We start from the raw sequence: 27,603 nt of genomic DNA, 5'->3' as shown, positions 1-27,603 counted from the left end.
CCTGGCTAGAGAGGATAAGTCAATGCTTGGGTTTCAAGCCTCAAAGAAAAGACTGACTCTTTTGTTAGGGGCTAATGCAAATGGTGACTTTAAGTGGAGTAGTGCTCATTTACCATTCCAAAAATCCTAGGATTCTTAAAAATTATGTTAACTACTCTGCCTGTGCCCCATACATGGAACGACAAAAGCCTTGATGATAGCACAGGAGTTTGCAGCGTTGTTTACTGAATATTTTAAGCCTACTGTTAAGACCTACTACTCAGAAAAAAAGATTCCTTCCATTGACAATGCCCCTGATTATCCAAGAGCTCCGATGGGAATGTACAGTCAGATCAATGTTGTTTTCATACCTATTAACACAACGTCCATCCTACAGTCCATGGATCAAGAAGTCATTTCAACTTTCTTGTCTTAGTATTTAAGAAATACATGTCATAAGACTACAGATGCCATAGATAGTGATTCCTCTGATGGATCTGGGCAAAATCAGTTGAAAACTTTCTGGAAAGGATTTACCATTCTTTTCCATTAAGAACATTTGTGATTCATGGGATGAGATCCAAAAGTCAGCACTAATAGGAGTTTGGAAGAAGTTGATTCCAACCCTCCTGGATGACTTTGAAAGGTTCAAGACCTCAGCAATGGACGACTTGTAGATATGGGAGAAATAGCAGAAGAACTAGAATTAGAAGTGGACCCTGAAGATGTGACTGAATTGCTACAATCTAACACTTTAATGGATGAGGAATTGCTTCTTATAGATGAGCAAAGAAAGTGTTTTCTTGAGATGGAATCTACATCTGGTGAAGATGCTGTGAACATTTTTGAAATGACAACATAAAGTTAGTTGATGAAGCAGCAGCAGGGTTTGAGAGGATTGACTCCAATTTCAAAAGAAGTTCTACTGTTAGTAAAATGCTATCAAATAGCATCACATGCCATGGCAAATCTTTTGTGAAAGGAAGAATCAGTTGATGAAGAAAACTTCATTGTTGTCTTATTTAAGAAATTGCCACAGCCTCACCAACCTTAAGTAACCACCACCCTGATCAATCAGTGGCCATCAACATTAGGGCAAGCCACTTCAGCAAAGGATTGTGACTTGCTGATGGCTCAGGTGATGGTTAGCATTTTTCATCAATATGAACATAAAAAATAAGTATTTTTTACCTAAGGTGTATATATTCAATTAATATTAGCTATTATTATTACTTCTTTAAAATTTAAAGGCACAGAATGGAAACTATTCACTATCCTACCACCCAAGAATATCTGGTAATTTGCCTAAGGTCTGGACTTGCCTCTTTAAAATGGTTCTCCAGAAAAATAACTGAAACTTGAAGTAAAAACTTGAAAATGAGGAAGAGCCTCTACTCTCAACTTTGCCCTCAACTAAATGTGGGACCCTAAGGAGGTCACTTTTCTCTTGGCCTCAGTTTTCTCATTTACATTGTCAGAAAGATTAAAATTAGCTCATATCTAGGGTTTCTTCCTGTCCAGAAAGCCTTTGTGCCCTGGATGGGGAATTGTATCACTCATGGTCTACCCAGAAAAACATAATTATGTCTAGGTATTTAAAAAGTAGGAAATTTAATACCCTAAAACAGTGACCCAGGTGATGGAAATACTGAGAATGGCCACATGTGAGGAACACTGAAGCAAGCCCCAGATTAGCAAAATGGATGCTGCTGCCACTCGTAGGCTGGAGAGGTAAAAGAAGGCAGCAGAGGTACCAGAGCCCAGGGGTTCTCACCAGCCCATGATGGCCCCATCAACAGAGCTGAAGTCATGGAGGAGATGCAGCCACTGCTGAGATGCTGCCCAAGACAGGGGAAGAGGAGGAGGCATACTCCAGCTCCCTCTTTCTTCAGCCTTCAGATCTCCTGGCAGGACCATTCTTAGCTGATCTGGAATATGGGAATCACAGTTTGCAGGAGCTGTCCTACAATACAGGGCAGAGCAGGGGACTTGATCTGAAAGCAAATAGGCTCAGGGCTCAATTGTCTGATTGCTAGGCTCTGACTACTATGATAACCAGCCACAGAAAGTTTGAAAGAGCCTTACTTGCCCCTGCTGTAGGCCTCTGTACAACAGCAGAGGTTCACAAGTTGCTCTACCCAAGGAGGTAGAATTTGGAAAAATATTGGAAAAACTTAGAAAGCTGTTGAAGCAGTTGTTTGAATGAGGGGCAAGAATGTAAGAGAACTGCTTGGTGAGCAGCCAAAGCCTTCAGAATCTAAGGAGCCACCCCACCTCACCTTTCATCTGGCTAACGCCTGTGAACCTCAGCACAGATTCACCTGCTTGAGAAACCTTTCCTGAGCCCCTACAGGTAGGCTAGCTGCTCCTGTGGCTTCTCTTACTGTTTACTGAAACTGCATTGAAATTATCTGTTACTGCTCTCTCTCCTTCTGACCAGACTATGAGAACCTTGAGAACAGGAATTTATCTTCATATTATTGTATTCCTATGTATCCCATTATTTCACTTCCTGCCTTGTGTGATAGGTGCTGGGCCGCCAAGTACCCGGTAATGCAGTGCCGGCTTCCTACAGCTCTTACTATAAAAAGGGAGGCAGGCAATGTAAGAATCTTAAAAAAATTACCTGTGCCTTATGCTACAGAAGCCCAAGGGTATGTGAAAACATTTAACAGGGTGACAGTTTTTCCTAGATTATCATCTGAAGAGGTAACATTTGAGTTAGGAATAACAGGATTTAGCCTGGCAAAGAGTTTGGGAATAGTATCTCAGGCAGAGGAAACAGCAAGTGCAAAGAGTATCAAGTACTGGAGGTTGAGAGCAAGAGTCACATTGGATGGAGCTGATTTCTCAGCGGCTCCATCTCTGTGCTCTTCCCTGAGCACTTTTCACTTCTTGCCTTGTATTATAGTTAATCACATTTGTATGTTTGTGGCTCTCACAGTAGTCCCAGTATATAGTTTTGCACATCAAGGATGCTCATTGGCTATTTGAACAAATGAAGGACAAGTCTAGGCTCTAAGCAGTGTTTCTACCTCTCTTGTCACATATGTAACTTAACTTGCCCAGCAAGGAATACAATTTGTGGAAAGGAACTCTGAGTTCAGGCCATTAATGGGAAACTCTACTATCTGACACTCTTCTAACAAACTGGCAGTCACCTTCTCCTCTACATTTAGAGTTCTATGATAAACAGTAGTAAGAATAGTGATATAGAGATGCCAGAAAATATTCCAATATCAAAAAATTCATTTGCCTTTGAGATTAAAATATGTGTTATACCAAATTCTATTGTTTTGAGAATTGGTCTTCAGTGCAATGGATATTTTAAAAGAAGCCATGCTACATTTACTTAGGAGATCATCTTCACCTATATGTAAGAGCCAGGGGCTAGCCCTGAAGGCTTATACTATCATAGGCAAAAGTTGGAGACCTCTGAGTCCAAGGCTCAGCTCTGCTTCTTACTAGTGATGGAACCTTGGGCAAGTCACTCCACCTCCACATATCTTAGGTTCTCCTCTGAAGTCTACTTGCCAGGGTTAATATAAAATGAGGCTATACATTTAAATGTTTAGCATAGCAACACAAAATAACTGGTAGCCACTGCTTTTATGATGATGATTACAATTCCTATTATTATTATTATTATTACAGCATTGGATGCCATACACTGGCAAGAGTAAAGCACAAGCAAAGTAAGATTCCTAGTTTTTCCATGGCAGGCAAGTGTGCTCTTTTGGTTTCTGTTTGAACCTGGCCTACACATGGACTCTTTCACAGTGTTGTTCGGCTTTTTTTTTTTAAGTGTGTTTTTTGCTTGCTTTTAGCTTGAGTTGCTTCTCTTTTTTTTTAAATAGGATTTTGTTCTGGTTTTCTTTCTCACAGGAGTGATTGGAGCAGATGTGAGGGGGCATGGCCTACCCTGCGAGGGGCAGCCGATGACGTCACGGCTGGCTGTCATCTGTGGAACATCTTCTTGTCACATGGGGGTGAGTCTGCCGTACACATAGCCTGGGCCACCACACAGTGCAGGGCTGCCTGGGAGGAGATTCTGAGCCATTTACTCCTTAACCCCATCAGCTTCTTCCCTCATTTCCCTTTTTGTCCCCTTGTGCTTTATCTAATTAGAAGCCCATACCTCCTTCCAACAGCTAGAACTTTTCCCAGGAGCACTTTTTAAAAAAGTATGAAAAGGGTTGTCTGCCTTTAATATCATGCTGGCCAGAGAATCGGGGCATGAGGGTGAAAATAGATCCAAAGATGGCAAAGCATTGCTTCCCCAGGACTGATCTGTCCCTAATAGGTAGCTGAATCTTCTCTGCAAAGGGGTGTCTGTTTTTCTTGGCCACTGAGCTTTCTCTCAATCAATATAAATCCATCTCCCTGGGAGAGTCCTGATGATCTATAGAATTAGGCTGCATATCATGACTTCAAAAGAATACTGATAAGCGATTTTCACTTTGTTAATTTTTCTCTGTGAATTAGTAGAAAGGCTTTCTCCAAGATTGCAGTTAAAATTTAGTGCCTTACCTAAAATTTATATCTTCTTTAAATGCATGAGTCTGAAAGCATTCCATTTCGATAAGTACCCATTTCTTCCATATTTTTATTTAAAAGTCATTACTCTGTTAAACTCAGATGGACGACTTCTTGGATGTTTCCCAGATGAGTAAAATAGAGGGGAGAGTGGGGGAGGAGGAAGAAGTTAAATGGGGGGTGGGAGGTTTAGATGAGCAGAGATTAGAGTAGGATACAGCCCAAGGCAGAATCTCTGCAACTATGGAGAAAATGATGCATAATGCAAAACTGTTTTTACTAACCATAGGGACCACTGAGCTTTTATTATTGTTAAATATTTTGAATAAATATTGATAAATTTACTTTACTGAGCTCCTGTGCTTGTGTTAGGGACTGTGCTAAACATTGGGGACATAGGATGATATAGGGTCCCTCACTGGTGAGACAGAATTATAATGTATTACAATACAAGACCCCAAAACACAGATTCAGATTGAACTCACAATACTAAGCACTGCTTATATGGCATGCATTGCACGAGGTGTTCTCACATAGGGCATCCCATTTAATGGAGAGGTGGTGGAGCCAGCCTGATTGGATTCCAATCCTAATCCCTCCACTTACTAAGAAGGGGCCCTTGGGCAAGTTGCTTAACCTCTCTGGTCCTCAAAGTGCTTCAAAGATTGCCTGACATAAAGTGGGCACAGGGTTCACTATTATTATAAATACTATTGTTAAGATTGTTGTTGAGAAAAGAGGAGATGGGGACTGACTGCCCAGGAGGCTCCAGGGTTAGAGAAATCTTCCTGGGGTGGCATTTGTGCTGGAGTTGAAGGAAATATATTTCCTTGACAAGCAATTTTGTTTCTCTGCACTGTGGGCAAAGTCTTAAAATGGAACTTCTTTCAGTTTAAAAAGCCCAGCATGTGTCTTCCCCTTTGGCAGCCCCACTGCCATTGAAGGGAGAGAGCTACAGAGGCCTAAGTCTTTCTTAAATCAGGAAGTGCCCAAACCAGGCAGCCAGCCCTTATTTCCCAGTTTCTTATTGTCACGTTGTACTTGAAATAAGGTTCTCCCACCTCTGCCCCAAACCCCACTTCCATTTCTACTGATTTCCCAGGGTGAGGTAGATAGTAAGTGCTGTACCTGAGCACACAAATCTTGCTCTGATTCCCAAGGTCATACTTTTTGATGTTCCTACATTTTGCAGATTTATAATGTTTCCATAGACAAGAGAAGAGCATGGGCTTTTTAGTCACCCAGATCTGGGTTTGACCTTACCCAGTAAGTATGCACTTACTGACCCTATGACCCAAGGGAAGTAACATAGCTTCTCTGAGCATCAGGTTCCTCTCCCATCAAATTGGAGGTGATGATGCCAAGCTCACAGGGTTTTTTGTTGTGTGGATAGCATGCATTATGTATTCAGCACCTAGCACACAGTAGGTAAAAATGGTGGGTATTCTTATTAAACTTTCCTGGTGTTACAAAAGACTCACACAAAGCAACTGTTTGGCTTTAACGAATTTGATGGGCAGCTGCAGTTGGTTGCAATGAATGAGGGCCATAAAATGCCAGTTTATTATGGTCATGTTGTACTTGAAATAAAATCCCCACCCCCACTCCCTTTGTACTTGAGAGTGGGAAGGGACCTTCTGGGCCAAAGGGATTAATCATCAGCTTTAATGTTATGTCGTGAGGGTGAGACTGTGGTCATGCTGGCACAGAAAAGTGCCTTTGATCTCCCTCAGGTGCTGGGAGCCAGGCAAGCCAGCAACAATAACACCTTTGTGAGGTCTAAAAGAGGTACAGGTCTGAGGAAACACTCCCAGGGAGACTCAAGGACCCCCTTTGTTGTGGTTCTGGCACGTAAAACCACCAACTGTCAGGAAAAATTCACCAAACAGAACACAGGGACTAAAGGGGCTGTGGGTTTTTCAAAAAGTAGTTTTTAACATGATCTGAAGGATTCTCTTTCTTCCTGTCCATTTTTTTCTGATGTTTCCAATTAATTAGGTCGAGAAAAAATTCCCATGAGTACTTTGTGCTTGATCCTGGTTGCCTTTTTCTAGATCAACCGAAATGATGGAATGAGTGTAATTACCAAGCAAGTAGGCATTGGTAAACACTTAGAAGCTCCCTGCCTCCAGATTCCTGGTTTCTTTCTTTTTTTTCCCCAGGAATCTGGAGAAAAAAGCCTGAGGTTGAACATAAGACTAACTAATCAGGCCTTTGATATTTTAGAAGATACAAGTGTGGGCTGCACGTTTATCTTCCCTGAGGATGATTTAATTAACAAGGAAAAAAATTCTGTTCTTTTTTCAACTCCATCAGAGCTGCTTGTTCAGAGTTAATTACTACCAAGTCACCAAAACCCAAGATAATACACATTAGGGGTTAGCCAGAGGTCGAAAAGTCATAGGGTCAGAATGGAACTGATCCTTGCCATCTCTCCAGCACCCCTTTTCTTGAGCTGTCAAATTCATTTGTAACTTGGCAGCTTTCTTCCAGTTCACATGTCAGATGGGAAGAGAGCCTTGGGGGAATGGGGGGAGGGTTTTGAAGAGGTAAGTTTTGAGTAGAACAACAGATGATGAGAGTTGGGAATTATATGTTTTTCTTAAATAGCTGAGAACTGAAACTTTTAAAGGGCTTAGATGATTGCAGCGATGGTGGTTCTCTATCCTTTAGTGGACATAGTGTCTCAAAGACATAGGCTTCTATGCTGACCCCATCACTTAGTGTGTGAATTTAAGTAAGATACTTCACTTTTCTCTACCTCAGTTTCTTAGTCTGTTAAATAAGGATGATAGTATTTACCCATAAAATTGTTTTGAGGATTAAATGAGATAATATTTTTAATGAGCTTAGCACTATACCTGACATAAAGTACCAAATAATTGTTTTTATTATTAAAAATCATTCATTAAGGCTAGAATGATCCATGTGGTAATGGGTTAAAATTAGAGACATCTCTATGAACTCATGTTTAGCTTAATCTAGATGCAAATGGATACATATAGAAATATTTATAGGCATGTATGTATAAAAAATACATATAGTATAAGTTAATAGGGAAGCAGATTTGGCCCAATAAGAACGGGAGGGTAGGAAAACGGATTTGGCCCAACAGATAGGGCATTCTCCTACCACATGGGAGGTCCAAGGTTCAAACCCAGGGCCTCCTGACCCATGTGATGAGCTGGCCCACGCACAGTGCTGATGTGCACAGGGAGTGCCGTGCCATGCAGGGGTGTCCCCTGCGTAGGGGAGCCCCATGCGCAAGGAGTATGCCCCGTAAGGAGAGCTGCCCAGCGTGAAAAAGTGCAGCCTGCCCAGGAATGGTGCCGCACACAAGGAGAGCTGATGCGGCAAGATGATGCAAGAAAAAGAGACAAAGATTCCGGGTGCTGCTGACAAGAATACAAGCAGATACAGAAGAACACACAGCAAATGGATACAGAGAACAGACAAATGGGGAGGGTGGGGTAGGGGCGGGAAGAGGAGAGAAATACATAAAAAATAAATCTTAGGGAAAAAAAAGGTTAATGAACATACCTATATACCCTAATCCCATCAGGTGAGAGGACTGAAAAGCACCAAACCCCAGTAGCTAGATCTTGATTTCCAATACCATTCTCCAATAAAAAAGGAACCAGAGCTTCTTGGAGAAATGCCTGGTTCTAGTAGGCAGGCAGTCTACAAGACGGGGCAGCCTATATACAGATGTAACCTGTACTGCCAGAAAGTAAGGAAGTGTTCCAAACATAGAAATAAAGAAACAAAACCCCCACAATAATGGGGTATATCAAAGGAACACTGGCACCAATTGAAAAAGCTGCTGGTTACAAAGTGGAACAAATGGAGCAACAAAATAAAGTAATACTGGATTATAATCCAAAATATAACAATATCTGTGAGTCCATGCTGATATAAACAAACGTTTGAATAAATAAGGGAGCAGAAAAGACAACTCTCCTGTGTAAGAAAATTTCAAATAATTTATGTAATATTCTACTCTCAAAGAGACAGATCATTCCCACTGTACAAAGTGACTTTCTTCCAAAAATTACAGCTTGAAAATGGAAATGGTGAGCAATTTTATAGTGAAAAGCCTGACAAATACTAGACAGGTGATCAAAGTCAACATCTATAATGATAAGTTGCCTTGATAGTATATATCCTTGAGATGATGCTTTGAGAACGGCACTTTACCTCTATAGTCTTCCTCCTAAACGCATAACCCCAGTCTAGTTGTGGGAAAAACATCAGACAAGCCCAATTGAGGAACATTCTACAAAATACCTGACCAGTGCTCCTTAAAACTGTCAAAGTCATCAAAAACAAGGAAAGTTGAGAAACTATCACAGCCAAGAGGAGCCCAAAGAGACATGAAACTGAATGTAATATGGTACCTGATAAGATCCTGGAACATAAAAAGGGCATTAGATAAAAACTAAAGAAATATAAATGAAGTGTGGGCTCTAATTAATAATAATATATCAATATTGACTCATTAGTAGTGACAAATGTACCTAAAGTTAGGAAGTAACGATAGAAGAAACTGGGTGTGAGGTATATGAGAACTCTGTACTCCCTTCTTCACAATTTTTCTGTGAATCTAAAACTATCCTTTAAAAAAAGTTCATTTTAAAAATCACTGAAAGAAAGAAAGTGATAACTGTAGTGCAAAATGACATTGCTGTAGTAAATAAATGTATGACTGAAGAAGTGATGGGAAAGGAAAAGGGGCCAGCTCAAGTCTTTAGTAGACAAGGGAGTTTTCCTGGAGGAAGTAACATTTTCAGTATCATGTCTTCCCTGTCCCCGCCTAGGCATTGCTCCTATCAGCCCAGTTTCAGGCCCTGGGCTCTGTCCTTTTGCCTCTCCACTTTGTTTTCCTATGCTGTGTCCACAACACTATGCAGTTGACTTCCTCTGAGGCCTTGGTGGAATGTGGGTACATGCAGGCCCATTGAGAGGACACCACAGAAAAGGAGAACAGCTGTGTGCCTTGACCTTACTACAGGATCTTCAGTTAGCAGGATGTCACAGCCATGAGTGGGCGAGTGGGACCAGTTTCACTTCTGACTGTGAGACTTACCTGGTCTCGTTAGCAGGAAACATTGGCAGAGATCATTGTGAGAGGTAAAGTGAGAAGGGAGTCTATTATGGTACAAACAGGACCACAGTTACACCTATCCCCAATGAAATAATTTGGGTGCTGATCATGAGGAGCCTTGCTCCCACTTCATTTACCAGGACCTGCTGTTGTCAGATCCCTAGGAATTCTCAGGAGACTTCCAGTAATGAGGCCAGCCCTAGGGTCAAATAACTGCATATATTGAGAGCACTATGCTGGGCATTGATTTGCCAAGGACAGGGTTACCACAGTTAAGTGGGTGGTAAGAAACAGATCTTGTGCCCAAGAAGCTCAACATAGTGCTTCTCCTAGCATTTGAGGTAGGATAATTCTACATCATACTAGATTGAGGTGTTTAGCATCTCCAGCCCCAGGCAATAGCGTCCTACCCTCATTCATTATGAGGAGACAGGCAATAATAAAAGTAATCACTGACATCTATTGAGGGCCTTCAGTGTACCAAGCACTGTGTTAAGCCCTTTATATATCGTTTTAATCAGCCCCAAATCCTCTGAGATAGGCACCATTACTGTCCCCATTATACAGATGAGGAAACTGAGGAAAAGATTAGTTAGCTTGGTCACATAATGTGCAGGACAGAAACTTTTATTTGACTCTTGCTCTTCTCTGTCATATTACATAGCTCCTCCCAAAGGCCCAGAGGAGAGGGAGAGCATACCCAATTAAAAGTTGTACAAATGGGAAAATGTGTGAATGAACATTTCACCAAAGAAAAGATTTGAATGGCAAATAAGTGTCTGAAAAGATGTTCAACATTATTTGTAATGTGGTAAATGTGAATTATAACCACAGTGAGATAGAATGCACACTCATTAGAATGGCTAACTTGGAGCAAGGATGTGGAGAACTTGAACTTGCACACACTTTTGGTAGGAATGTAGAATGTAGAATGGCATAACTGCTTTGGAAAACAGTTTAACAGTTTGTTAACAGGTTAATAATGTACACATGTGATCTAGACATTTCACTCCTAAAAGCATGTCTATATAAAGACTTATACATGAATGTTCATAGCAGATTTATATATAAAAGTCCCTAAACTGGAAACTGAAGTCTATTAACAGTGAAGGGATAAACAAATGGTTAACATACAATATAATGGAATACTACTAAGAAATAAATGGGAATAAACTCTTCATATAAGCTTCAACATCAATTAACCTCAAAATAATTATACTGCTTAATTGGAGCCAGGAAAAAAAGAGTACAACTGTATAATTCCACTTGTTTAAAGTTCTAGGAGGGAAGCAGATTTGGTTCAACTGAGAGAGCATCCACCTATCACGTGGGAGGTCCAGGGTTCAAACCCAGGGCCTCCTGACCTGTGTGATGAGCTGGCCCATGCACAGTGCTGATGCACACAAGGAATGCCGTGCCATGCAGGGGTGTTCCCTGTGTAGGGAAGCCTCATGTGCAAGGAGTGCGCCCTGTAATGAGAGCCATCTAGCGCAAAAATAGTACAGCCTGCCCAGGAATGGCGCTGCACACATGGAGAGCTGATGCAGAAAGATGATGCAACAAAAAGAGACAGAGATTCTCGATGCTCCTGACAAAGAATACAAGCAGACACAGAAGAACACACAGCAAAAAGACAGAGAGAGCAGACAACTCGGGGAGGCGGGGGGGAAGAGGAGAGAAATAAATAAAATAGAAAATAAAGTTCTAGGAAATACAAACTAGTATATGGTGATATAATACAGATGAGTAGTTGCCTGGAATGGGGAGTGGATACAATGAGGGCAGAAGGGTAGGATTACAAAGGGTACAAGGAAAACTTTTGCAGGTGATGGGTGTGTTCATTATCTTGATTTTGGTAATGTCTTTATCAGTGTATATAATTGAAAACTTTTCAAATTGGACATTTTAAGTATAGTTTGTTGTATGTTCATTATATCTCAATAAATCTTTAAAAATAAAAAGGAATCCTGGAAAAAAAAATAGCAGTAGTTATCTGTAGTCACTTATATAGTGCTTACTATATTTCAGGTACTATTCTAAATACTTTGCATCTATAAAAATTACTTAGTCCTCAATTAAAAGTAGTGCATAGTAGGTGTTCAATAAATGTCAGTTGTCATCCTTTTCCTTCCAACCAAAATTAATTCTCCAACTACTCTGACATATTTTATAGTTATATTTACTTAGCCCCTAGTACAGACCAATAGGGATTGTTACTTGAGTTTTAAATAGTACTCAACTTATATATCAAGTGAAACCAACTTGCTAGCTAGTGGATATACTGTGTGGCAGGGTTCTCCAGGGAAACAGAACCAACAGGATATATGTGTGTGCAAAGAAATGATAGAGATTATAGGGATTAAAGAAGTTTATTATAAGGAATTGGCTCGTGATTGCGGGGACTGACAAGTCTGAATTCCATAGGGCAGGCTGGAGGCTGGAAATTCTGGCAATAGTGATGCTGAAGTCTTGAGTCTGAATTCCTTAGACTAGAAACTCAAAAAGGAATGGAGGGTGTACACCCTGAGGCAGAATTTCTTCTGATCCCAGGAACCCTCAGTTGGCTCTCTTAAGACCGCCACCTGATTGAATGAGGTTCATCCACAATATTGAGGGTAATCTCTTTTATGTAAAGGCAACTGATTATAGATGCTAATCCAATCTATGAAATATCTCCATAGCAACACCTAAGGCTAGTGTTTGATCAAACAAAAATTGTATACCATGACCTAGCCAAGTTGACATGTAAATTAACTACTGGGTCCATGTTGCCTATGTCCTTCTTGGCCCAGGTGTCCAGTTTAGAACTGGGTACATAGAAGATTGTGAGTGCACTGTTGGCCTGCTTTTCCTCCTCTGGGAAATGGTGCAAGTGCTTGGATTTTCCCCATATCTCTCCTCACCCCGCCTGGATCCAATGAGGCTATCATTGGTCATCTGTCTTGGCTGAGTGAGGTCTGACTGACTGGGAGAAAACTTGCGTTTGATAGGCTGTATGTTTCTTTCCCACACCCACCTAACCAGGAAAATTCAAGAATCCATATGTCCTCTCTGGAGAGTAAGATTTTCACTGCAGCAGTTTTACTTCATTGAGACCTGGGTGACCCAAGCCAACCACAGTCTACTCTCTCTTCTTTCTTCCAGTGAACACAGACCTATTGGGAGGTCCACTGCCATTTGTTCTTACCACCCGGCCACCCTGTACCCTTGGTTGATAAACATGGTACCCTCTCCCCTTTGGCACCACAGCTCCAGCCAGAGCCTGTGGTGACATGCCAGCTCAGACTGTTTCTACTCTCTGGGGAGGAGAGTTAGGGAGCCTGTGCTCTTAGTGATTTTTTTGGCTCTAACTAAGAAAAGCCATGGATCATGCCATGTTGTTGAAGTTGAACTCTTTGGGTAATTATTATAGAGGGACTCCATAGCTTCCTTACACCACCTGAGGAAAAAGTTCCCCAAAGGTGACTGCATTTTACCCAGACTAATGGCACTAGACAGGGTCTATTTGTTAAAGGAACAATTTTCTTGATCATGGGAAATGCAAACTGAAACCACCGTGAGATACACTACGTACTTATTAGGAAGGCTAAAGTTGTGGCAAGGATGCAGGGAACTGGAACTCTTCCCACACACTGCTGGTGAGAATGGAAAATGGTACAACCACTTTGGAATATAGTTTAGCAGTTTCTTAGCAAGTTAACTTAAACCTAATATGTGACCCAGCCATTCTACCCCTATAAAGGCTGGGCAAGGCTGCCTGGTGCCATGTTTCTGGAAGCCCACCAGAAACATAGCAAAGGCAACTGAAACCTGACCTTTCAGAATGTCAGAAACAAAAGCCTCTGGACAGAGTGTACCTGAAACAACATTTCCACTTGCCTTGAAGAATGGTCAAAGAAGGAGAGGGAAAAAATAAAATTAATACTACTAATAATACCTGCTAATATTGCATGTTTATCTTGGGCTGAAAATTTGTGTTTTTTTGTACTCTAACACTCAACATTATTTTTTTTCACCCTCATAATAATCTTATGTAGCTATCAAAATTATTCTTCCATTTTACAGGAACTGAAACTGAGGCTCAAAGAGATGAAGTACTTAACTCTAAGCCACATAGCCAGTAAGATCTAAAGATAAGTTTCCAATCAAGCTGTTTGATTGCAGGGCTCATACTCACAACTCCTACCAGATTAATGAGACTAGAACTATGGGACAGATTGGCCATGTGCAAGTATGTTTTATAGGAATAAGGTAGAGTGATTAAAAGTCAGATCTTTTCCAAAGTCTGATGAAAACTGCGAAGTTAGGGCTGGATTGCAGCTAGACCACAATGTTCTCATTTTCGTTTCTTCTTCAAATCATAGCCTTTCAAGAGTTCATCAGTCTAATGATAACAATAAAAATAAACAACATCACTTGTCACCATGGTCTCATGGGAGGAAAGTCAATCAATAACACTGAGACTCCTTATTTAGTCTCCCCTGATTCTTTGTTGCTCTGTGGTCAAGTACTGAATTTAGGCTGACTTCCCAATGCATGAAGATATTTTTGTGTTCGTTTAGAAGAGCATGAAATGAAAACCACATGATTTTTTTTTCCCTTTTCCTATTTACCACTCATCTGCTGAGTGGTTGACTGATACTATGGCTGCCAAGGTTACCTAGCAGTTATGACAGTCCTTGTGCTTTCCCAGTTGTTTGATGGATGAAGATAAAGGTGGCAGCCATTATGAAGTCCTCACTTAAGTGTCAGGTACTACGGCAAGTGCTTCAGCATGCATTAGCTCTGTTAATTCTACATGCATTTAGTTCAGAGTATTTTTAGTATCTTTAACTCATTGTTTTTCCTTTATTTTTTATCAAACACATCTTATTTTCATATTTTAATTAAATATTCATAATTTTGGCTCCTAGAGCCATCAGGCATTTTGGATAGTTTCTATTCTTCCACTTAACCAGTGGTTAAAGCCCCAAGAGAAATAATGTCTAGGAAACCAAAAAGCCCAGAAGAACCAGTAAGAGGTTTTTTGAACAATCATTGAAGGAATGAGATTGGAAGTCCCTTCCTAATAAGCAATCAGTGGCTCCCTACTGCTAATAGAAAAAAATGTTCAAAATGGGAAAATTTTTCCATGTTCCTATGAATTTGAAATACATTCGGTCAAAATAAGAACTAAAGTCTTAAACCCTAAGGAGGTGAAAGTTTCTGTAGTACTACCTGTCGTGTTCTTTTTTTTCTTTTTTCTTTTTTCTTTTTAAGAGATAATTTACATACCATAAAATTTACTTCTTGCCTGGTATTTTTTAAATTTCTGGGGAATTAAGTTTAATAATGTCTGAGAAAGAGGAAGATTTAGTGCCCATCTTTAAGGCTCACTGATACTAGTCTGTAGTTTTATTACTTAGGGAGGTAAGAGAAAGGTACCACAAAACAGTAAATTTCCATTTACTTACTTTTAGTGTACTACCTGGCTCATGGTAGGTGCTCAGTAAATGTTTGATGGATAGATGGACAGAAGGACAGGCAAAAAAAAATACCAGTTCACAACCATCAAGATTTGATGAAGAACACATCATCCCATATTGGTTTGATTTCATAAGTAAATTACCCACTTTTCTGTAAGGCTTTTAAATTCTTTCCTAGATTAACCAAACCTTCCCCCATGACACAACAACATTAATTGATTCACTCACAAAGTCACATCCATCTGACAATTGCATTGCTTTCTGAATTATACCTTGAGATAGCTGAAATTAAAGATATAAAACTGATTGGAAAATATCGGCATCATCCAGTTGCCAAATTTCTATTTGGGATTTTCCACCAGTGTTTTTATCCATATGTGGAGCCAGGTGAAGATTGAGCCATAATATTGTTGGTTGAGGGGACATTTAACTGGAGGTGCTTTTGAATGACGGATCAGATGCCTAGGTGCTGCTTGAAATAGTCTAGCCATAGGACCACCATGACTCAGGCTTACATCATAAAATTACTTGAATGTTCCTCAGGTTTCTATGTAGCCCCAAACTGAGAGATTTGCTATGATTTTGGAAGACAGGGCTAGGATTCTCTGAAATTAGGGAAATGGGACCTATAAAAGAGAACAGGGAGACCACAAAAAGGTTGATCAGTTATATTTATGTATGAATTTATTCTGTGGTGTGTAAGACACCAATTTTCATAGATTTCTGTACCCCATCGACTCACAGTAAAGGTGATCCCAAGATGCAGGCCATTATGTATCTTGCCGTAACCTACAGAATTGGGTGGGAGAGAGTGTAAACTACAATGTAAACTTTAATCCACGCTTAGTGGCAATGCTCCAAAATGTGTTCATCAATTGCAGTGAATGTATTTCACTAATGAAGGATGTTGTTAATGTGGGAAAAATGTGGGAGGTAGGAGGTGTGGGACATATGGGAATCCCTTATATTTTTTATGTGACATTTATGTAAGCTAAGAATCTTTAAAAAATAAAAATTAAAAAATAATTTAAAAAAATTCTTAGGTGAGTCTCCTGAATGGTAGCTGGGCATAGGAGATCTTATGTGTTCTGGTCCTTTCCTGCCTCTCTCACCCCATCACCTTTTATCCCTTACACTTAATCCTACATTCTAGCAGATGCACCCATATACCCTTATCTGAATTCCATGGGGCCAGATGTGTTTGGGAAAAGAAATAGAACATGATCAGATTTTAGAACATTAATACTATGCTTAAACTTAAATTGCATTGTGCCACCCACATTCAAACACATTAATATTTCTGCAGTAAAACTTATGAATATTCACACCAAGTGGGCTAAATAGACTCTAAATAGCTTAATCAGTTTAGATCGGTTTTTGTCATCAAATGAGTCATGAGAAACATTTGGCCTTCTGCATGTTTTGGATTGGAGATGCATAGACCTATATGTACTTTTCCTGCAAAGAACTTACACTTGTTCATTCCTCTGGCCTTGCCTTGTGTTGTTTTCTCTGCCTGGAATATCTGCATCTCCCTTGCACCTGGTGAGTACCATCATCACCAGGTACATCATTATAACTCACATTAATCATATAGTTACTGTTTTATTTGATAACACCCAGCAAACCCTTTAGAATGAGTCCCCATTGTATCATGGTCCCCAGTGTACAGATGAGGAAACGGAGAGCTTAGAGAGTCACAGAGCTAGTGTATGGTAGAGATAAGATTGAATAACCAAAGCACAGGGATCCTTGCCACCTGTGTTTTTAGTCACTACACTATCCTTAGTGTGTCCCATTCCCAAAGTTCTAATTCAGTTATCACCTTCATCATAAAGCCCTCTTCCCTTCATCTACCATATTTAGTTAAATGTTCCTCCTCTGGGCCTTCATAGTTCTTAATGCACAGCTCTAGTACAGTCATTCTCTGTCTTCCCTGAAAGCCTGAGCTCCTGGAGCTGGGGAAAAGGCCTACTTCAATACTCTGTCTTTAGGGAACATGGTAGGTACTGGACATGAAGTTTATAATCCAGTTAACCCAAAAAGATGGCAATACATAGCTAGTAATTTGTATCTCCCAGAAACAGTCAATGCCAAATCCCAAGTTCAAGGGTATAAAATCTGCATATAAAACAAATATTACAAAAGGAAGAAGCTACTCAAGTTTATGTATGATGTGAAGAGAAATTTGGGGTGAGAAGGCGACATTTCAAAGGTGAGCAAGGAACCTCATGTTTATGCTTAATAATGATAGCTAGGATGTATTAAATATTTATCATGTGCCAGTTTCTCTGCTGGGCAGTTTATATTTAGAATGTCTAATCCTTACAACAAATATGTGAGATTAATTTTAGATTCCCTGAGTGGACAGAAATCACAGCTGTATAAGAAAAAAAAAAAAGTGGTTGCCATGTTTTAAATCAGTATAAAGGGTAATACTAACATTCATATTAATGAATTTCATTAGAGTATAGTAGCATAAAATGTCTTGACTTAGTGCATTTTTTCATCTAAGAAATGATGAAACTAAGTCAGAGACATTGGGTATCCATGTCAAGGATACAGAGCTAATAAGAGGCAGGAGAAGCCAGGTCTGGTTAGGCTCATTATTTTATATCCATTCCTTGAAAAATATTAGCATAATACCAGAAGTACCTCCCTCTCTTCACCCCAGTTTTTCAAAAGAAGCTTCTGGAACCCGGAAGGATCCATGTAATGTAATGTTTAATTAGGCCCCACCAGTAAAGCTTGGAGTGGTGAAGAGAACTAGGATGGTTCTGACTGCTTAAGAGAAACTCAAGGTCAGCTTAGCTATTTTCACATTTATAAAAGTTTTTGAGATGATTAATGACTGATTTTATCTGGGTGCTTTTGTAAAGTGCCTTATAGATATTGATGCTCAAAATGACTAAGAAGACAGCCAGAACAGGTGTTGTTTTCTTTTTTTTAAATGAGGCTCAAAGAAACTAAATGATTTGTCCAAAGCCCCAGAGCTAGTAACTGATCAGGCCAAGACTCATACATATCTGAGCAAAACCCTACTGCATCCTTAGTTCATCTTCATTTATTCAAACTGGAGGATACTACAGCTGGTGAAAGTCTGATTCATCACAGGAAGGGCTCCATGGCTCTGTCACTAATCCCCACTGTGATCGGAAACTCTCCATTGAGCTGCAAGCCAATGGTTCTCAATTAACATGCATAAACCATGCATGGGGAATTCCTTAAAAAATGCATTACCTTGTTTGGATATACTCATAGTGGCAACAATTAAAAACCACAGTAGGGGGGGTCCTGGGTTCCTGGCCAGTGGTGCTCTGTCGTGGTCCCTAGGGGAGCAGCGACAGTCTCCCAGGTACAGTGGCGGGGACCGGGAGGGAGTGAGGGTTCAACAGTGAGCCCCTGATGCTAATGACTATGCTTGTGAGCTGATAAACCCAAAATAAGAACAAGGCCTAGAACAACTTTGTGCCTGGGAATTTCCTCCTGTCAGCCTTCATGTTACTCAAATGTGGCCAGTCTCGAAGCCAAACTCAGCATGTAAATGCAATGCCTTCCCCCCAGCGTGGGACATGACACCCGGGGATGAGCCTCCCTGGCAACGAGGGACCACTATCAACTACCAACTGATGATGCAACTGGAAAATGACCTTATACGGAAGGTTCAATGCGGATCAGCAGAATATCCATGTCTACATAAAATACCATGACTTTAAAATGCTGTTTGACCTAAAGTAAGGGGGAAATGGAAAGGAGAAATGAGTTTATATGGCTACGAGTTTCTAAAAAAGAGTCTGGAGGCTGGCAGAAGGTTTGCCCTCATGCACAACTGAGCAGAGTCAGAGAGACAGATAAAGCAGATACAACCCCCAGATATTGGTTCCTTTGAGGGTTAAAGAGACCCACGGGAGTTATGGTCATGGCCGATGGGGTTAACTACCAGGGCAGATGGCCCCTCTTTGGAAATGGTGTTTATGTGTGATGAATCTGGACTCAGATGGGATCTCCCTTCATAAGACTTTCATGCCAATGTGCTGGAGGTGCAGTTAATGTTGGGGTTTAAGATATATTTAGGGGATTTGAATCTCTGGACTGACAATGTGATAGCCAGATCCTGAGCCTCAACAGACTCCAGCACCTACAATCTGATTTATTGGACTTACCACACTCAGCTAAGATGGAGTTGAAGAAGGACAACCACCACACCATGGAGCCTAGAGTGATTACAACTGAAAATGGGAGGATTGCATCCAGCATCCAGGTGGAATCTGACCCTCCTCTTGACATAGAGGTGCAATGGACACAACCAATCCAATGTCCACATAGAAGAGGTGGCATTGGAATGGGAAAAGTGGACATAGTGGACGAAGGGTATGGGGAAAGGCAGGAAGAGATGAGAGGTGGAGGCGTCTTTGGGACATGGAGCTGCCCTGGATGGTACTTCAGAGGCAATCACCGGACATTGTAAATCCTCACAGGGCCCACTGGATGGAATGGAGGAGAGTATGGGCTATGATGTGAACCAATGTATATGAGGTGCAGAGGTGCCCAAAGATGTACTTACCAAATCCAATGGATGTGTCATGATGATAGGAACGAGTGTTGTTGGGGGGGGGAGAGGGGGGGTGGGGGGATGGGGTTGAATGGGACCTCACATATATATTTTTAATGTAATATTATTACAAAGTCAATAAAAAAAAATTAAAAAAAAAAAAGAATTCAAACAATAAAAAAAAAAAAAGATTTGTAAGTAAAAAAAAAAAAAAAATGCATTACCTCAGATCTCACTGTCACAGGGTCTGATTTGGTAAGTCCTGCCAAGAAGAGTTACATAAGAATCTGTAATTTCAATATGTGCCCTGGAGATTCTGATGTAGAAAAAGACAAAAACAAAAATTCAAGAAACACCGCTTTAACTTAAGGTCCTTTAGAGTAGCAGTTATCTTTCCAACATTGGCTCCTCAGTGTTTAGTAGACAACCTTGTACATAGAAGGCATTCTAAATTTCCGTGTGATGGATGTTAAGAATGAGGTAAATTGAATGTAAAATTAACATAAAAAATCAAATAAATCAAATTGGAGAATTTGTCATTCCCATTCTGGTTTGGGGCACTCTAAGAGGTACACTGAATCTCCATCCTTTCCAAGAAGGTCTTTTTTGGTAGGCTTAGGTATGGACCTACTGAGAGGTTATAACTTGGACAAAGTACCTGATAGACTGCTGACAGAGATAGTGAAATTCTTACCCCAAAAAGTAGAGTGAAGACAAGCAGCGAAAGACCCTATTTGTAGCTCTGTGAAGACAATGCTAGAAACCAAAGCACAGATACAACAGGGCACAACAGGAAATCACAGAGGTCTTTCAGTGCAAATAAGAAGTCACAGTTTACTTTTGAAGTCAGGGTATGAGGCCGAAGTGCACTGTTGAATCTAGCTCTCTGCCTAACCCTTCATGGTACAGATGACAAGTGATGCCACCTGGGTAAAAGCATTTAAAAATGTTTTGTTCTGATCAGTACTTAGAGCAAGCTGCTTTTGTTTGTACTGCTGAATAATTTGGGACACAGGTGTGGTTTGGACTTGAAAGCGTTAATTGGTCTCCCTGGTTTTCCCTGCAGTGATATTTGAAACCCTCATCTTCCTCCACAAAGTAATCTTAATTCACATGCATTCATGAAGCATTTGCCATTGACAACAATCTTTCATATTCCCTATTTATGGACCTTTGGGCCTAGGTATATAATAGTGGATCACTAGCAGTTGCTTAATATGTACTCTATAAATGTTTGTTGAATTGACCGGTATCATTTGATCACTGCCATTACATTGGGAAGTGCTAAGTAGCATAGAAATTATCATCACCATTTCGAGATAAGGAAAATGTGATATGGTTAAAAAGCATGACATGGGCTCATATCCAAATTACTTAAACTTCTTATCTAGAGTGCCTTCTTTTATCAGGCAGTCATTATTCGCATGTACTATGTGCCATACAGTGGAGTGAAAATGGTGAGCAAAAGTTGACAGACCATATAGTCTAGTGGAGGAGATGGACATTAATCAAACAATCACCAAAAAATTTAATTGCAGACCTTAGTAAGTATTTTATTTTCATACCCCTGATGATGGGCATATAAATTGGTACACTGATTTTGGAAAAAAGAAGCATTGTCTGTTAAGGTTGAACATGTACTGCCCCACAATCCAATTCCATTCTAGTTAAATACCCAAAGACAAATATTCAAGTATTCTTAGCATTATTTTTGGAATAGCTCCAAACTAGAATCAACACAAATGTCTATTAGTAATAAAATGAATAAGTAAATTTTGGTATATTCATACAGTGGCATACAATACAGCAGTTAAAATGAAGGAACTACAGCTACACATACAACATAGGTGAATCAGAGTTAGATAAAAGAAATAAGGCATTGTGGGAAGAGGGAGGATTGTAGGAAGATGGCAGAGTAGGAAGATGCAACAATCAGTCCCTCCAACAAAACAACTGTTGAAATCACAGGAACTGTGAATCAATTACTTTGAAACTCTGGAATCATAGTGGATCACTGTGCAGTCTCCAGGGAGGAGCAGAAGGAAGAGGCTGGTAAATGGTGATAAATACATATATACAGGTGGGTTTTACCCTCCCTGCAGTGGCTACCATCCCCCATTTCTCAGCCTCATGGGAGAGAGCAATGGGGACTGGAGCGCAGGGTGGTGCCAGGGTACATTATGGAGACCTAGTCCTCCAAACTCCAGGGTCATGTTGCAGATCTCTACCCTTGATCAGCTACTTAAAAACACTTGGGGACCTGCTGTTAGGGCAGCCATTGTTCCAATCGCCCCTCCGTCAAAGGCATCGGAGAAATCTTAAAGACAGTAAACCTTCCTCAAAACTATGGAATACAATTAAAGGGCTACATTAAAAGGCTACATTACCGGTTAAGTCTGGAATCAAGAAAACACAAGTCTCAAAAGCTATAGAAGCTCTTGGCACCTTTGCTGGCCCTTCGCTCAGCCCCTACACAACAGGATAGAACAAGCTTGCACTCTTATTGTGGGTCTCTGACTCTGTTCCTGCGGGAGCATAGTGACCCACATATACATATTGGGGTGCATGTATGTCAGTGCCAATCTGTTGGGTGGAAGTCTGAAAAACTGAACTAGGCAACATGTCTCAGGCTTGCCTTCCCGGAGTTTGTCTTGAGGGCAGAGAAATGGATTGCAGACATCTGGGACAGTGTGAGAAACAATTGAGTTGAAGCATCCTGGAGCAAAGGACAGTGGATTAAGTCACTCAAGAGAGAATCCAGAATTGGGGGAAGGTGATCTATTTCAAATGGAATAAAGGGGGCACTCACTTGAACTCCTGTAGACTATAAATGTGGAATGCCTAAGGCCACTCACAAGCACAAACCCAAGCCCGAGCCCAAGAACAGAAGCAAGTTCCACCACACAGCTCCACAGGGCCTCAAATAAGATAGAGAGAACACTGCACTTCCCATTTGCCTCAGGCTTATCTCGATAGGAGGGCTAAACTCTCAAGGAAACCACCCACCAAAAAGAAGCCAATTTGCAAAGACGGTAAAAGTTGCCTTTCACCTTGGTTTGTTTACTTTCATTAGTTCCTGGAGTTCAAGAAATGGTCATATCTCTAGGTAGAGACAAAGTAAGGAATAGGTAACTCAGGCACTAAATTCCAGAGTTAACACATTAATATATTAAAAGTACTGTGTGAAAAAAAAAGATTACAAGATAAATAGGAAATGATAGCTCATCCAAAGGAACAAAATAAAAACTCCAGAAACCATCAATAAAGAGGACCAGAATTTGGAATTGTCAAGTGCCTATCAAAGAATGAATGGATAAACAATGTGGCTTATACATATGATGGAATACTTTGCAGCTGCAAGAAAAAATGAAGTCAGTATACATATGACAAATGGATGAACCTTGGGGACATTTTGCTGAGTGAAATAAGCCAGACAAAAGGAGAAATATTTTAATGGTCTAACTAATGTGAACTAAATACGAAGAGTAAATCATGGAGTTAACATTTACAGGGCAGGTTTCTAGGAGATAGAATGAGGGTTGAGAAGCAGGAGTTGATGCTTAACATGAGTAGGATTTTTCATAAGGTTGATTGTAAATGTGTGGAAAAATATAATGTTGATGGTGGAGAGTGAATGTGGCTCAACTAGTTGCATGCCTGCCTCCCACATGGGGAGGTCCCAGGTTCAGTTCCTGGTGCCTCCTAAAGAAAAAAAAAAAAAAAAACAAACAGACCACAAGCAAAAACAGTGAACAGACAGCAAAAACAATGAGCAAACAGACAAGGGAGCCATGGGGTGGGGGGGGAATATTAAAGTTGATGGTAATACATTATAGTAAGTATAACTAACATGGCTGATTTATAAATGTGATTATGCTGAAAGGGGTAGTCCAGGTACACAAATGTCAATAGAAAGAAACCTAGAGGATAATCTAGGGACTGTACAACATAGTGAACACGGTGGTAGATGAGAATTGTAGTTAATAGTACAAATAGAGAAGCAGACTTGGCCCAGTGGATAGGGCGTCTGCCTACCACATGGGAGATCCACGGTTCAAACCCCGGGTCTCCTTGACCCACGTGGAGCTGGCCCATGTGCAGTGCTGATGCGCGCAAGGAGTGCCCTGTCACGCAGGGGTGTCCCCCGGGTAGGGGAGCCCCACGTGCAAGGAGTGTACCCTATTAGGAAAGCCACCCAGTGCGAAAGAAAGTACAGTCTGCCCAAGAATGGCGCCGCACACATGGAGAGCTGACATAACAAGATGACGCAACAAAAAGAAACAAATTCCCAGTGCCTCTGATAAGGATAGAAGCAGTCACAGAAGAACACACAGTGAATGGACACAGAGAACAGACAACCGGGCCAGGGGAAAGAAATTTAAATAAATAAATAAATAACTCTTTTTTTAAAAGTACAAAGGATTTTTTTGAAGAATAGTACAAGAATGTTCCACGAACTAGGACAAATGTATGGCACTAATACAAGGTGTTAAGAATAAGGTTTTACATGGGAAAAGTCAAATATTTTAACTTATAGAATATAGTTAACAGTAATATTGTAATGTTTTTCAACCAGTGGCAAAGAAGGTAAGGTACTCTGTAATTACTAAGGGTCAAAAATAGGGGTTATAAGGGGGTATGGGGTGTTTCCTTTTGGAGTAAGGAAAACATTGTAATATTGACTGAGGTGATAATGGTACATCTCTGTGATGAAACTGAGAACCACTGATTTTACACTTTGGATGGATTGTTCAAAGCATGGGACTGTATAATACTGGCAGATGATGAACTATGGTTAACAGTACAAATATGAGAATATTCTTTCATAAACAAATGTACAATAATAATACATGGTGTTAATAACAGGGTGGTTTCTGGAAAAAATACACCAAATGTAAGCCATGGACTATACTTAGCAGTAATATTTCAATGATGTTCTTTCATTGATTGTAATAAATGTTCCACAAAAATACAAGGTGGTGGTAGAGTGAAGTATGGGGATCCTGTATGTTATATATGATTGTTTTATAAACTCACAACCTCCTTAAACAAAAAATAAAATAGAAATGAGAGGAAGTGAAATGGTACAATATAAAAAAAATATGGCAGTTGGCATTAACAGAAGAATTGAGGGTCAAAATAGATTTAAGACTTACAAAGACAGAATAGCAAAATGACAGAAGAAAGTATTGCATATCAGCAGTTACTTTAAATGTAAATGGATTAAACTCTCCAGTCAAAATGCGGAGATTGGCAGAATGGGTAAGGATAGTATGACCCAACTTTATGCTGTCTACAAGAGACTTATCTAAATTCAAAGACGTAAGTAGGTTGAAAGTGAAAGAATGGAAAAAGTATACCATGCAAGTACTAACCAAAAGAAAGTTGGAATAGCTACTCTAATATCAGATAAAATTGTCTTCAAGTAAAAAATTGTTATGAGGGACAAAGAGGTCAGTTCAACAAGAAGACATAACAATTTTAAATATATTAATATATATGCCTATAGCATAACCCTACAATATATGAGCAAATTGAGCAAATATTGACAGACTTGAAGGGAGAAATAGATGGTTCTGCATTAATAATAGGAGATTTCAAAACATCATTTTCAATAATGGATATCTAAGGAGAAGATCAATAAGGAATTGGAGGACTTGAACAAATTCTAAATCAGCTAGACCTAACAAACTTACATAAAACACATTCTTCCCTAGTGTGCATGGATCATTCTCCAGGATAAAACAGATATTAAGGCACAAAACAAGGCTCAATAAATTAAAAAAAAAAAAAAAGAAATGAAGTCATACAATGTATCTTCTCTGACCACAGTAGAATGAAGCTAGAAATAAATAATAGGGAGAAATGAAAAATTCACAAATATGTGGAAATTAAACAGAATACTCTTAAACAATCAATGAATTAAAGGGAAAATAAAGGAAATTAGGAAGTATCTTGAGGCAAATGAAAATGAAAACTCATTCTACTAAAACTTATGGGATACAGTTAAGGCAGTGCTGAGATTAAAATTATAGTTGTAAATACTGACATTAAAAAGATCTCATCAAATCAGGGGCCTAACTTCAAACTGGAGGATCTATAAAAATAAGAACAAACTGTACCCAATGTTGAGCAGAAAGAAGGAAATAATAAAGATTAGAGCAGAGACAAATGAAATAGAGAATTAAAAAAACAATAACAAGAAGCAACAAACCCAAAAGTTGAATCTTTGAAAAGATCAATAAAATCAACAAACCTTTAGCTAGACTGACAAAGCAAAAAAAGAGGGAATACAAATAAATCAGAAATGAAAAGGGGGCCATTACTACTGAACAACAGGGTATAAGAAGATAATATAAACAATTGTAACAAGTTAGGTATCAAATGAAATCAGCAAATTCCTAGAAACACAAAAAGTACCAACCCTGACTCAAGAAGAAATGGAAGATCTCAACAAACCAATAACTTGTAAAGAATTTGAATCAATAATTTTTTTTAAAAAGCCTGCCAACAAAGAAAATCCCTGGATTGGATGGCTTTACAGGTGAATTTTAGTAATCATTTCAAGAATTAATACATATCCTACTCAAACTCTTACAAAAAATGCAAGACGAGAGAACATTACCTCACTCATTCTATGAGGCCAAGAGATTTACCTTACATATAGAGGTAAAAGCAAAACAACAACAACAAAAAAACATAACAAAACTGCTGACCAATATTCCTTATGAATATAGATGCAAAACTCCTCAACAAAATTATAGCAAATCAAATCCAACAGCACATCAAAAGAATTATATACCAAGATCAAGTGGGATTTATATCAGGCATGGTTCAACATAAAATCAAGTAATGTAGTACGCCACCTTAATACAGGAACTTAAATTTTTTTAAAAAGCATAATCATCTTAATTGATGTAGAAAAGGCATTTGAAAAAGCCAGAACCCTTTCTTGATAGAAACACTTAGAAAACTAGTTATAGAAGTAAACTTCCTCAGTATGATAAAGACCATATATGAAAATCCCACCACTAAAATCATATGCAATGGTGAAAGATTGATGGCTTTCCCTCTAAAATCAGAAACAAGACAGGTATGCCCACGGTCACCACTGTTTTTATTTAACCTTGTCCTGAAAGTTCTAGCTAGAGAAATTAGGCAAGAAAAAGAAATAAAAAGCATCTAAATTAGAAAGGAAGAAGTAAAATTCTCCCTACTTGCAGATGACATGGTCCTGTATACAGAAAATCTTGAAAACTCCACAGCAAAGCTATTGAAACTTAAAAAAAAAAAAGAGCAATGTGGTAGAATTTAATATCAATACACAAAAATAAGTATTGTTTCTATCACTGGTAATAAACAATCTGAAAAAGAAATCAAGGAAAAATTCCATTTACATTAGTAACTAAAAGAATCAAATATTTAGGAATGTATCTAACCAAGTAGGTAAAGGACTTGAACACAGAAAACTATAAAACATTACTAAATATTTAATGCAATCCTAATAAAAATTCAAACAACTTTATTTGCAGAAATGAAATAGCCAATCATCAAATTCATACAGAATGGTAAGTGGCCTGTGAATAGTCAAAACTATTTTGAAAATAAGGAAGTTAGAGGACCCACACTTCCTGGTCTTCTAATTTTATTACAAAGCCATTGTAATCAAACGAGCATAGTATCGGCACAAGGACAGACATATAGACCAGTGGAATCAAACTTACTGATATTTGACAAGGGCGCCAAGTTCCCTCAATTGGGAAAGAATAGTTTCTTCTTTCTGGTGCTGGAAATACTGGATATTCGTATTCAAAATAGTGAAAGTAGACTCCTACCACACACCATAAACAAAAATCAACTCAAAATGCATAAAAGACTTCAAGAACCATAATGTCAAACTCCTAGAAAAAAACATAGGGAAGCATCATCAATTCCTTGTATTAGGCTTTGGTTTCCTAGAATTTACA

General features: G+C 39.4%; 1 protein-coding gene across 8 annotated transcripts in view; it reads left to right on the top strand.

Annotated features, from left to right (window-relative positions):
* The window catches only part of FGGY (FGGY carbohydrate kinase domain containing), a 531,195-nt gene that overhangs the window by 333,385 nt on the left and 170,207 nt on the right, over window positions 1-27,603 (top strand). For all 8 annotated transcript variants that reach the window (XM_058303505.2, XM_058303502.2, XM_058303499.2 and 5 more), the window contains one exon: window positions 3,865-3,968. In XM_058303505.2, the coding sequence (XP_058159488.1) occupies window positions 3,865-3,968 (104 nt within the window). The remainder of the gene's footprint in view (window positions 1-3,864; window positions 3,969-27,603) is intronic.

Source organism: Dasypus novemcinctus, chromosome 9 (assembly GCF_030445035.2).
Source record: "Dasypus novemcinctus isolate mDasNov1 chromosome 9, mDasNov1.1.hap2, whole genome shotgun sequence".
Classification (NCBI taxonomy): Eukaryota; Metazoa; Chordata; class Mammalia; order Cingulata; family Dasypodidae; genus Dasypus; species Dasypus novemcinctus.
The sequence above is the reverse complement of the archived record's forward strand: the minus strand, read 5'-3'. Positions and strand labels throughout refer to the sequence as shown.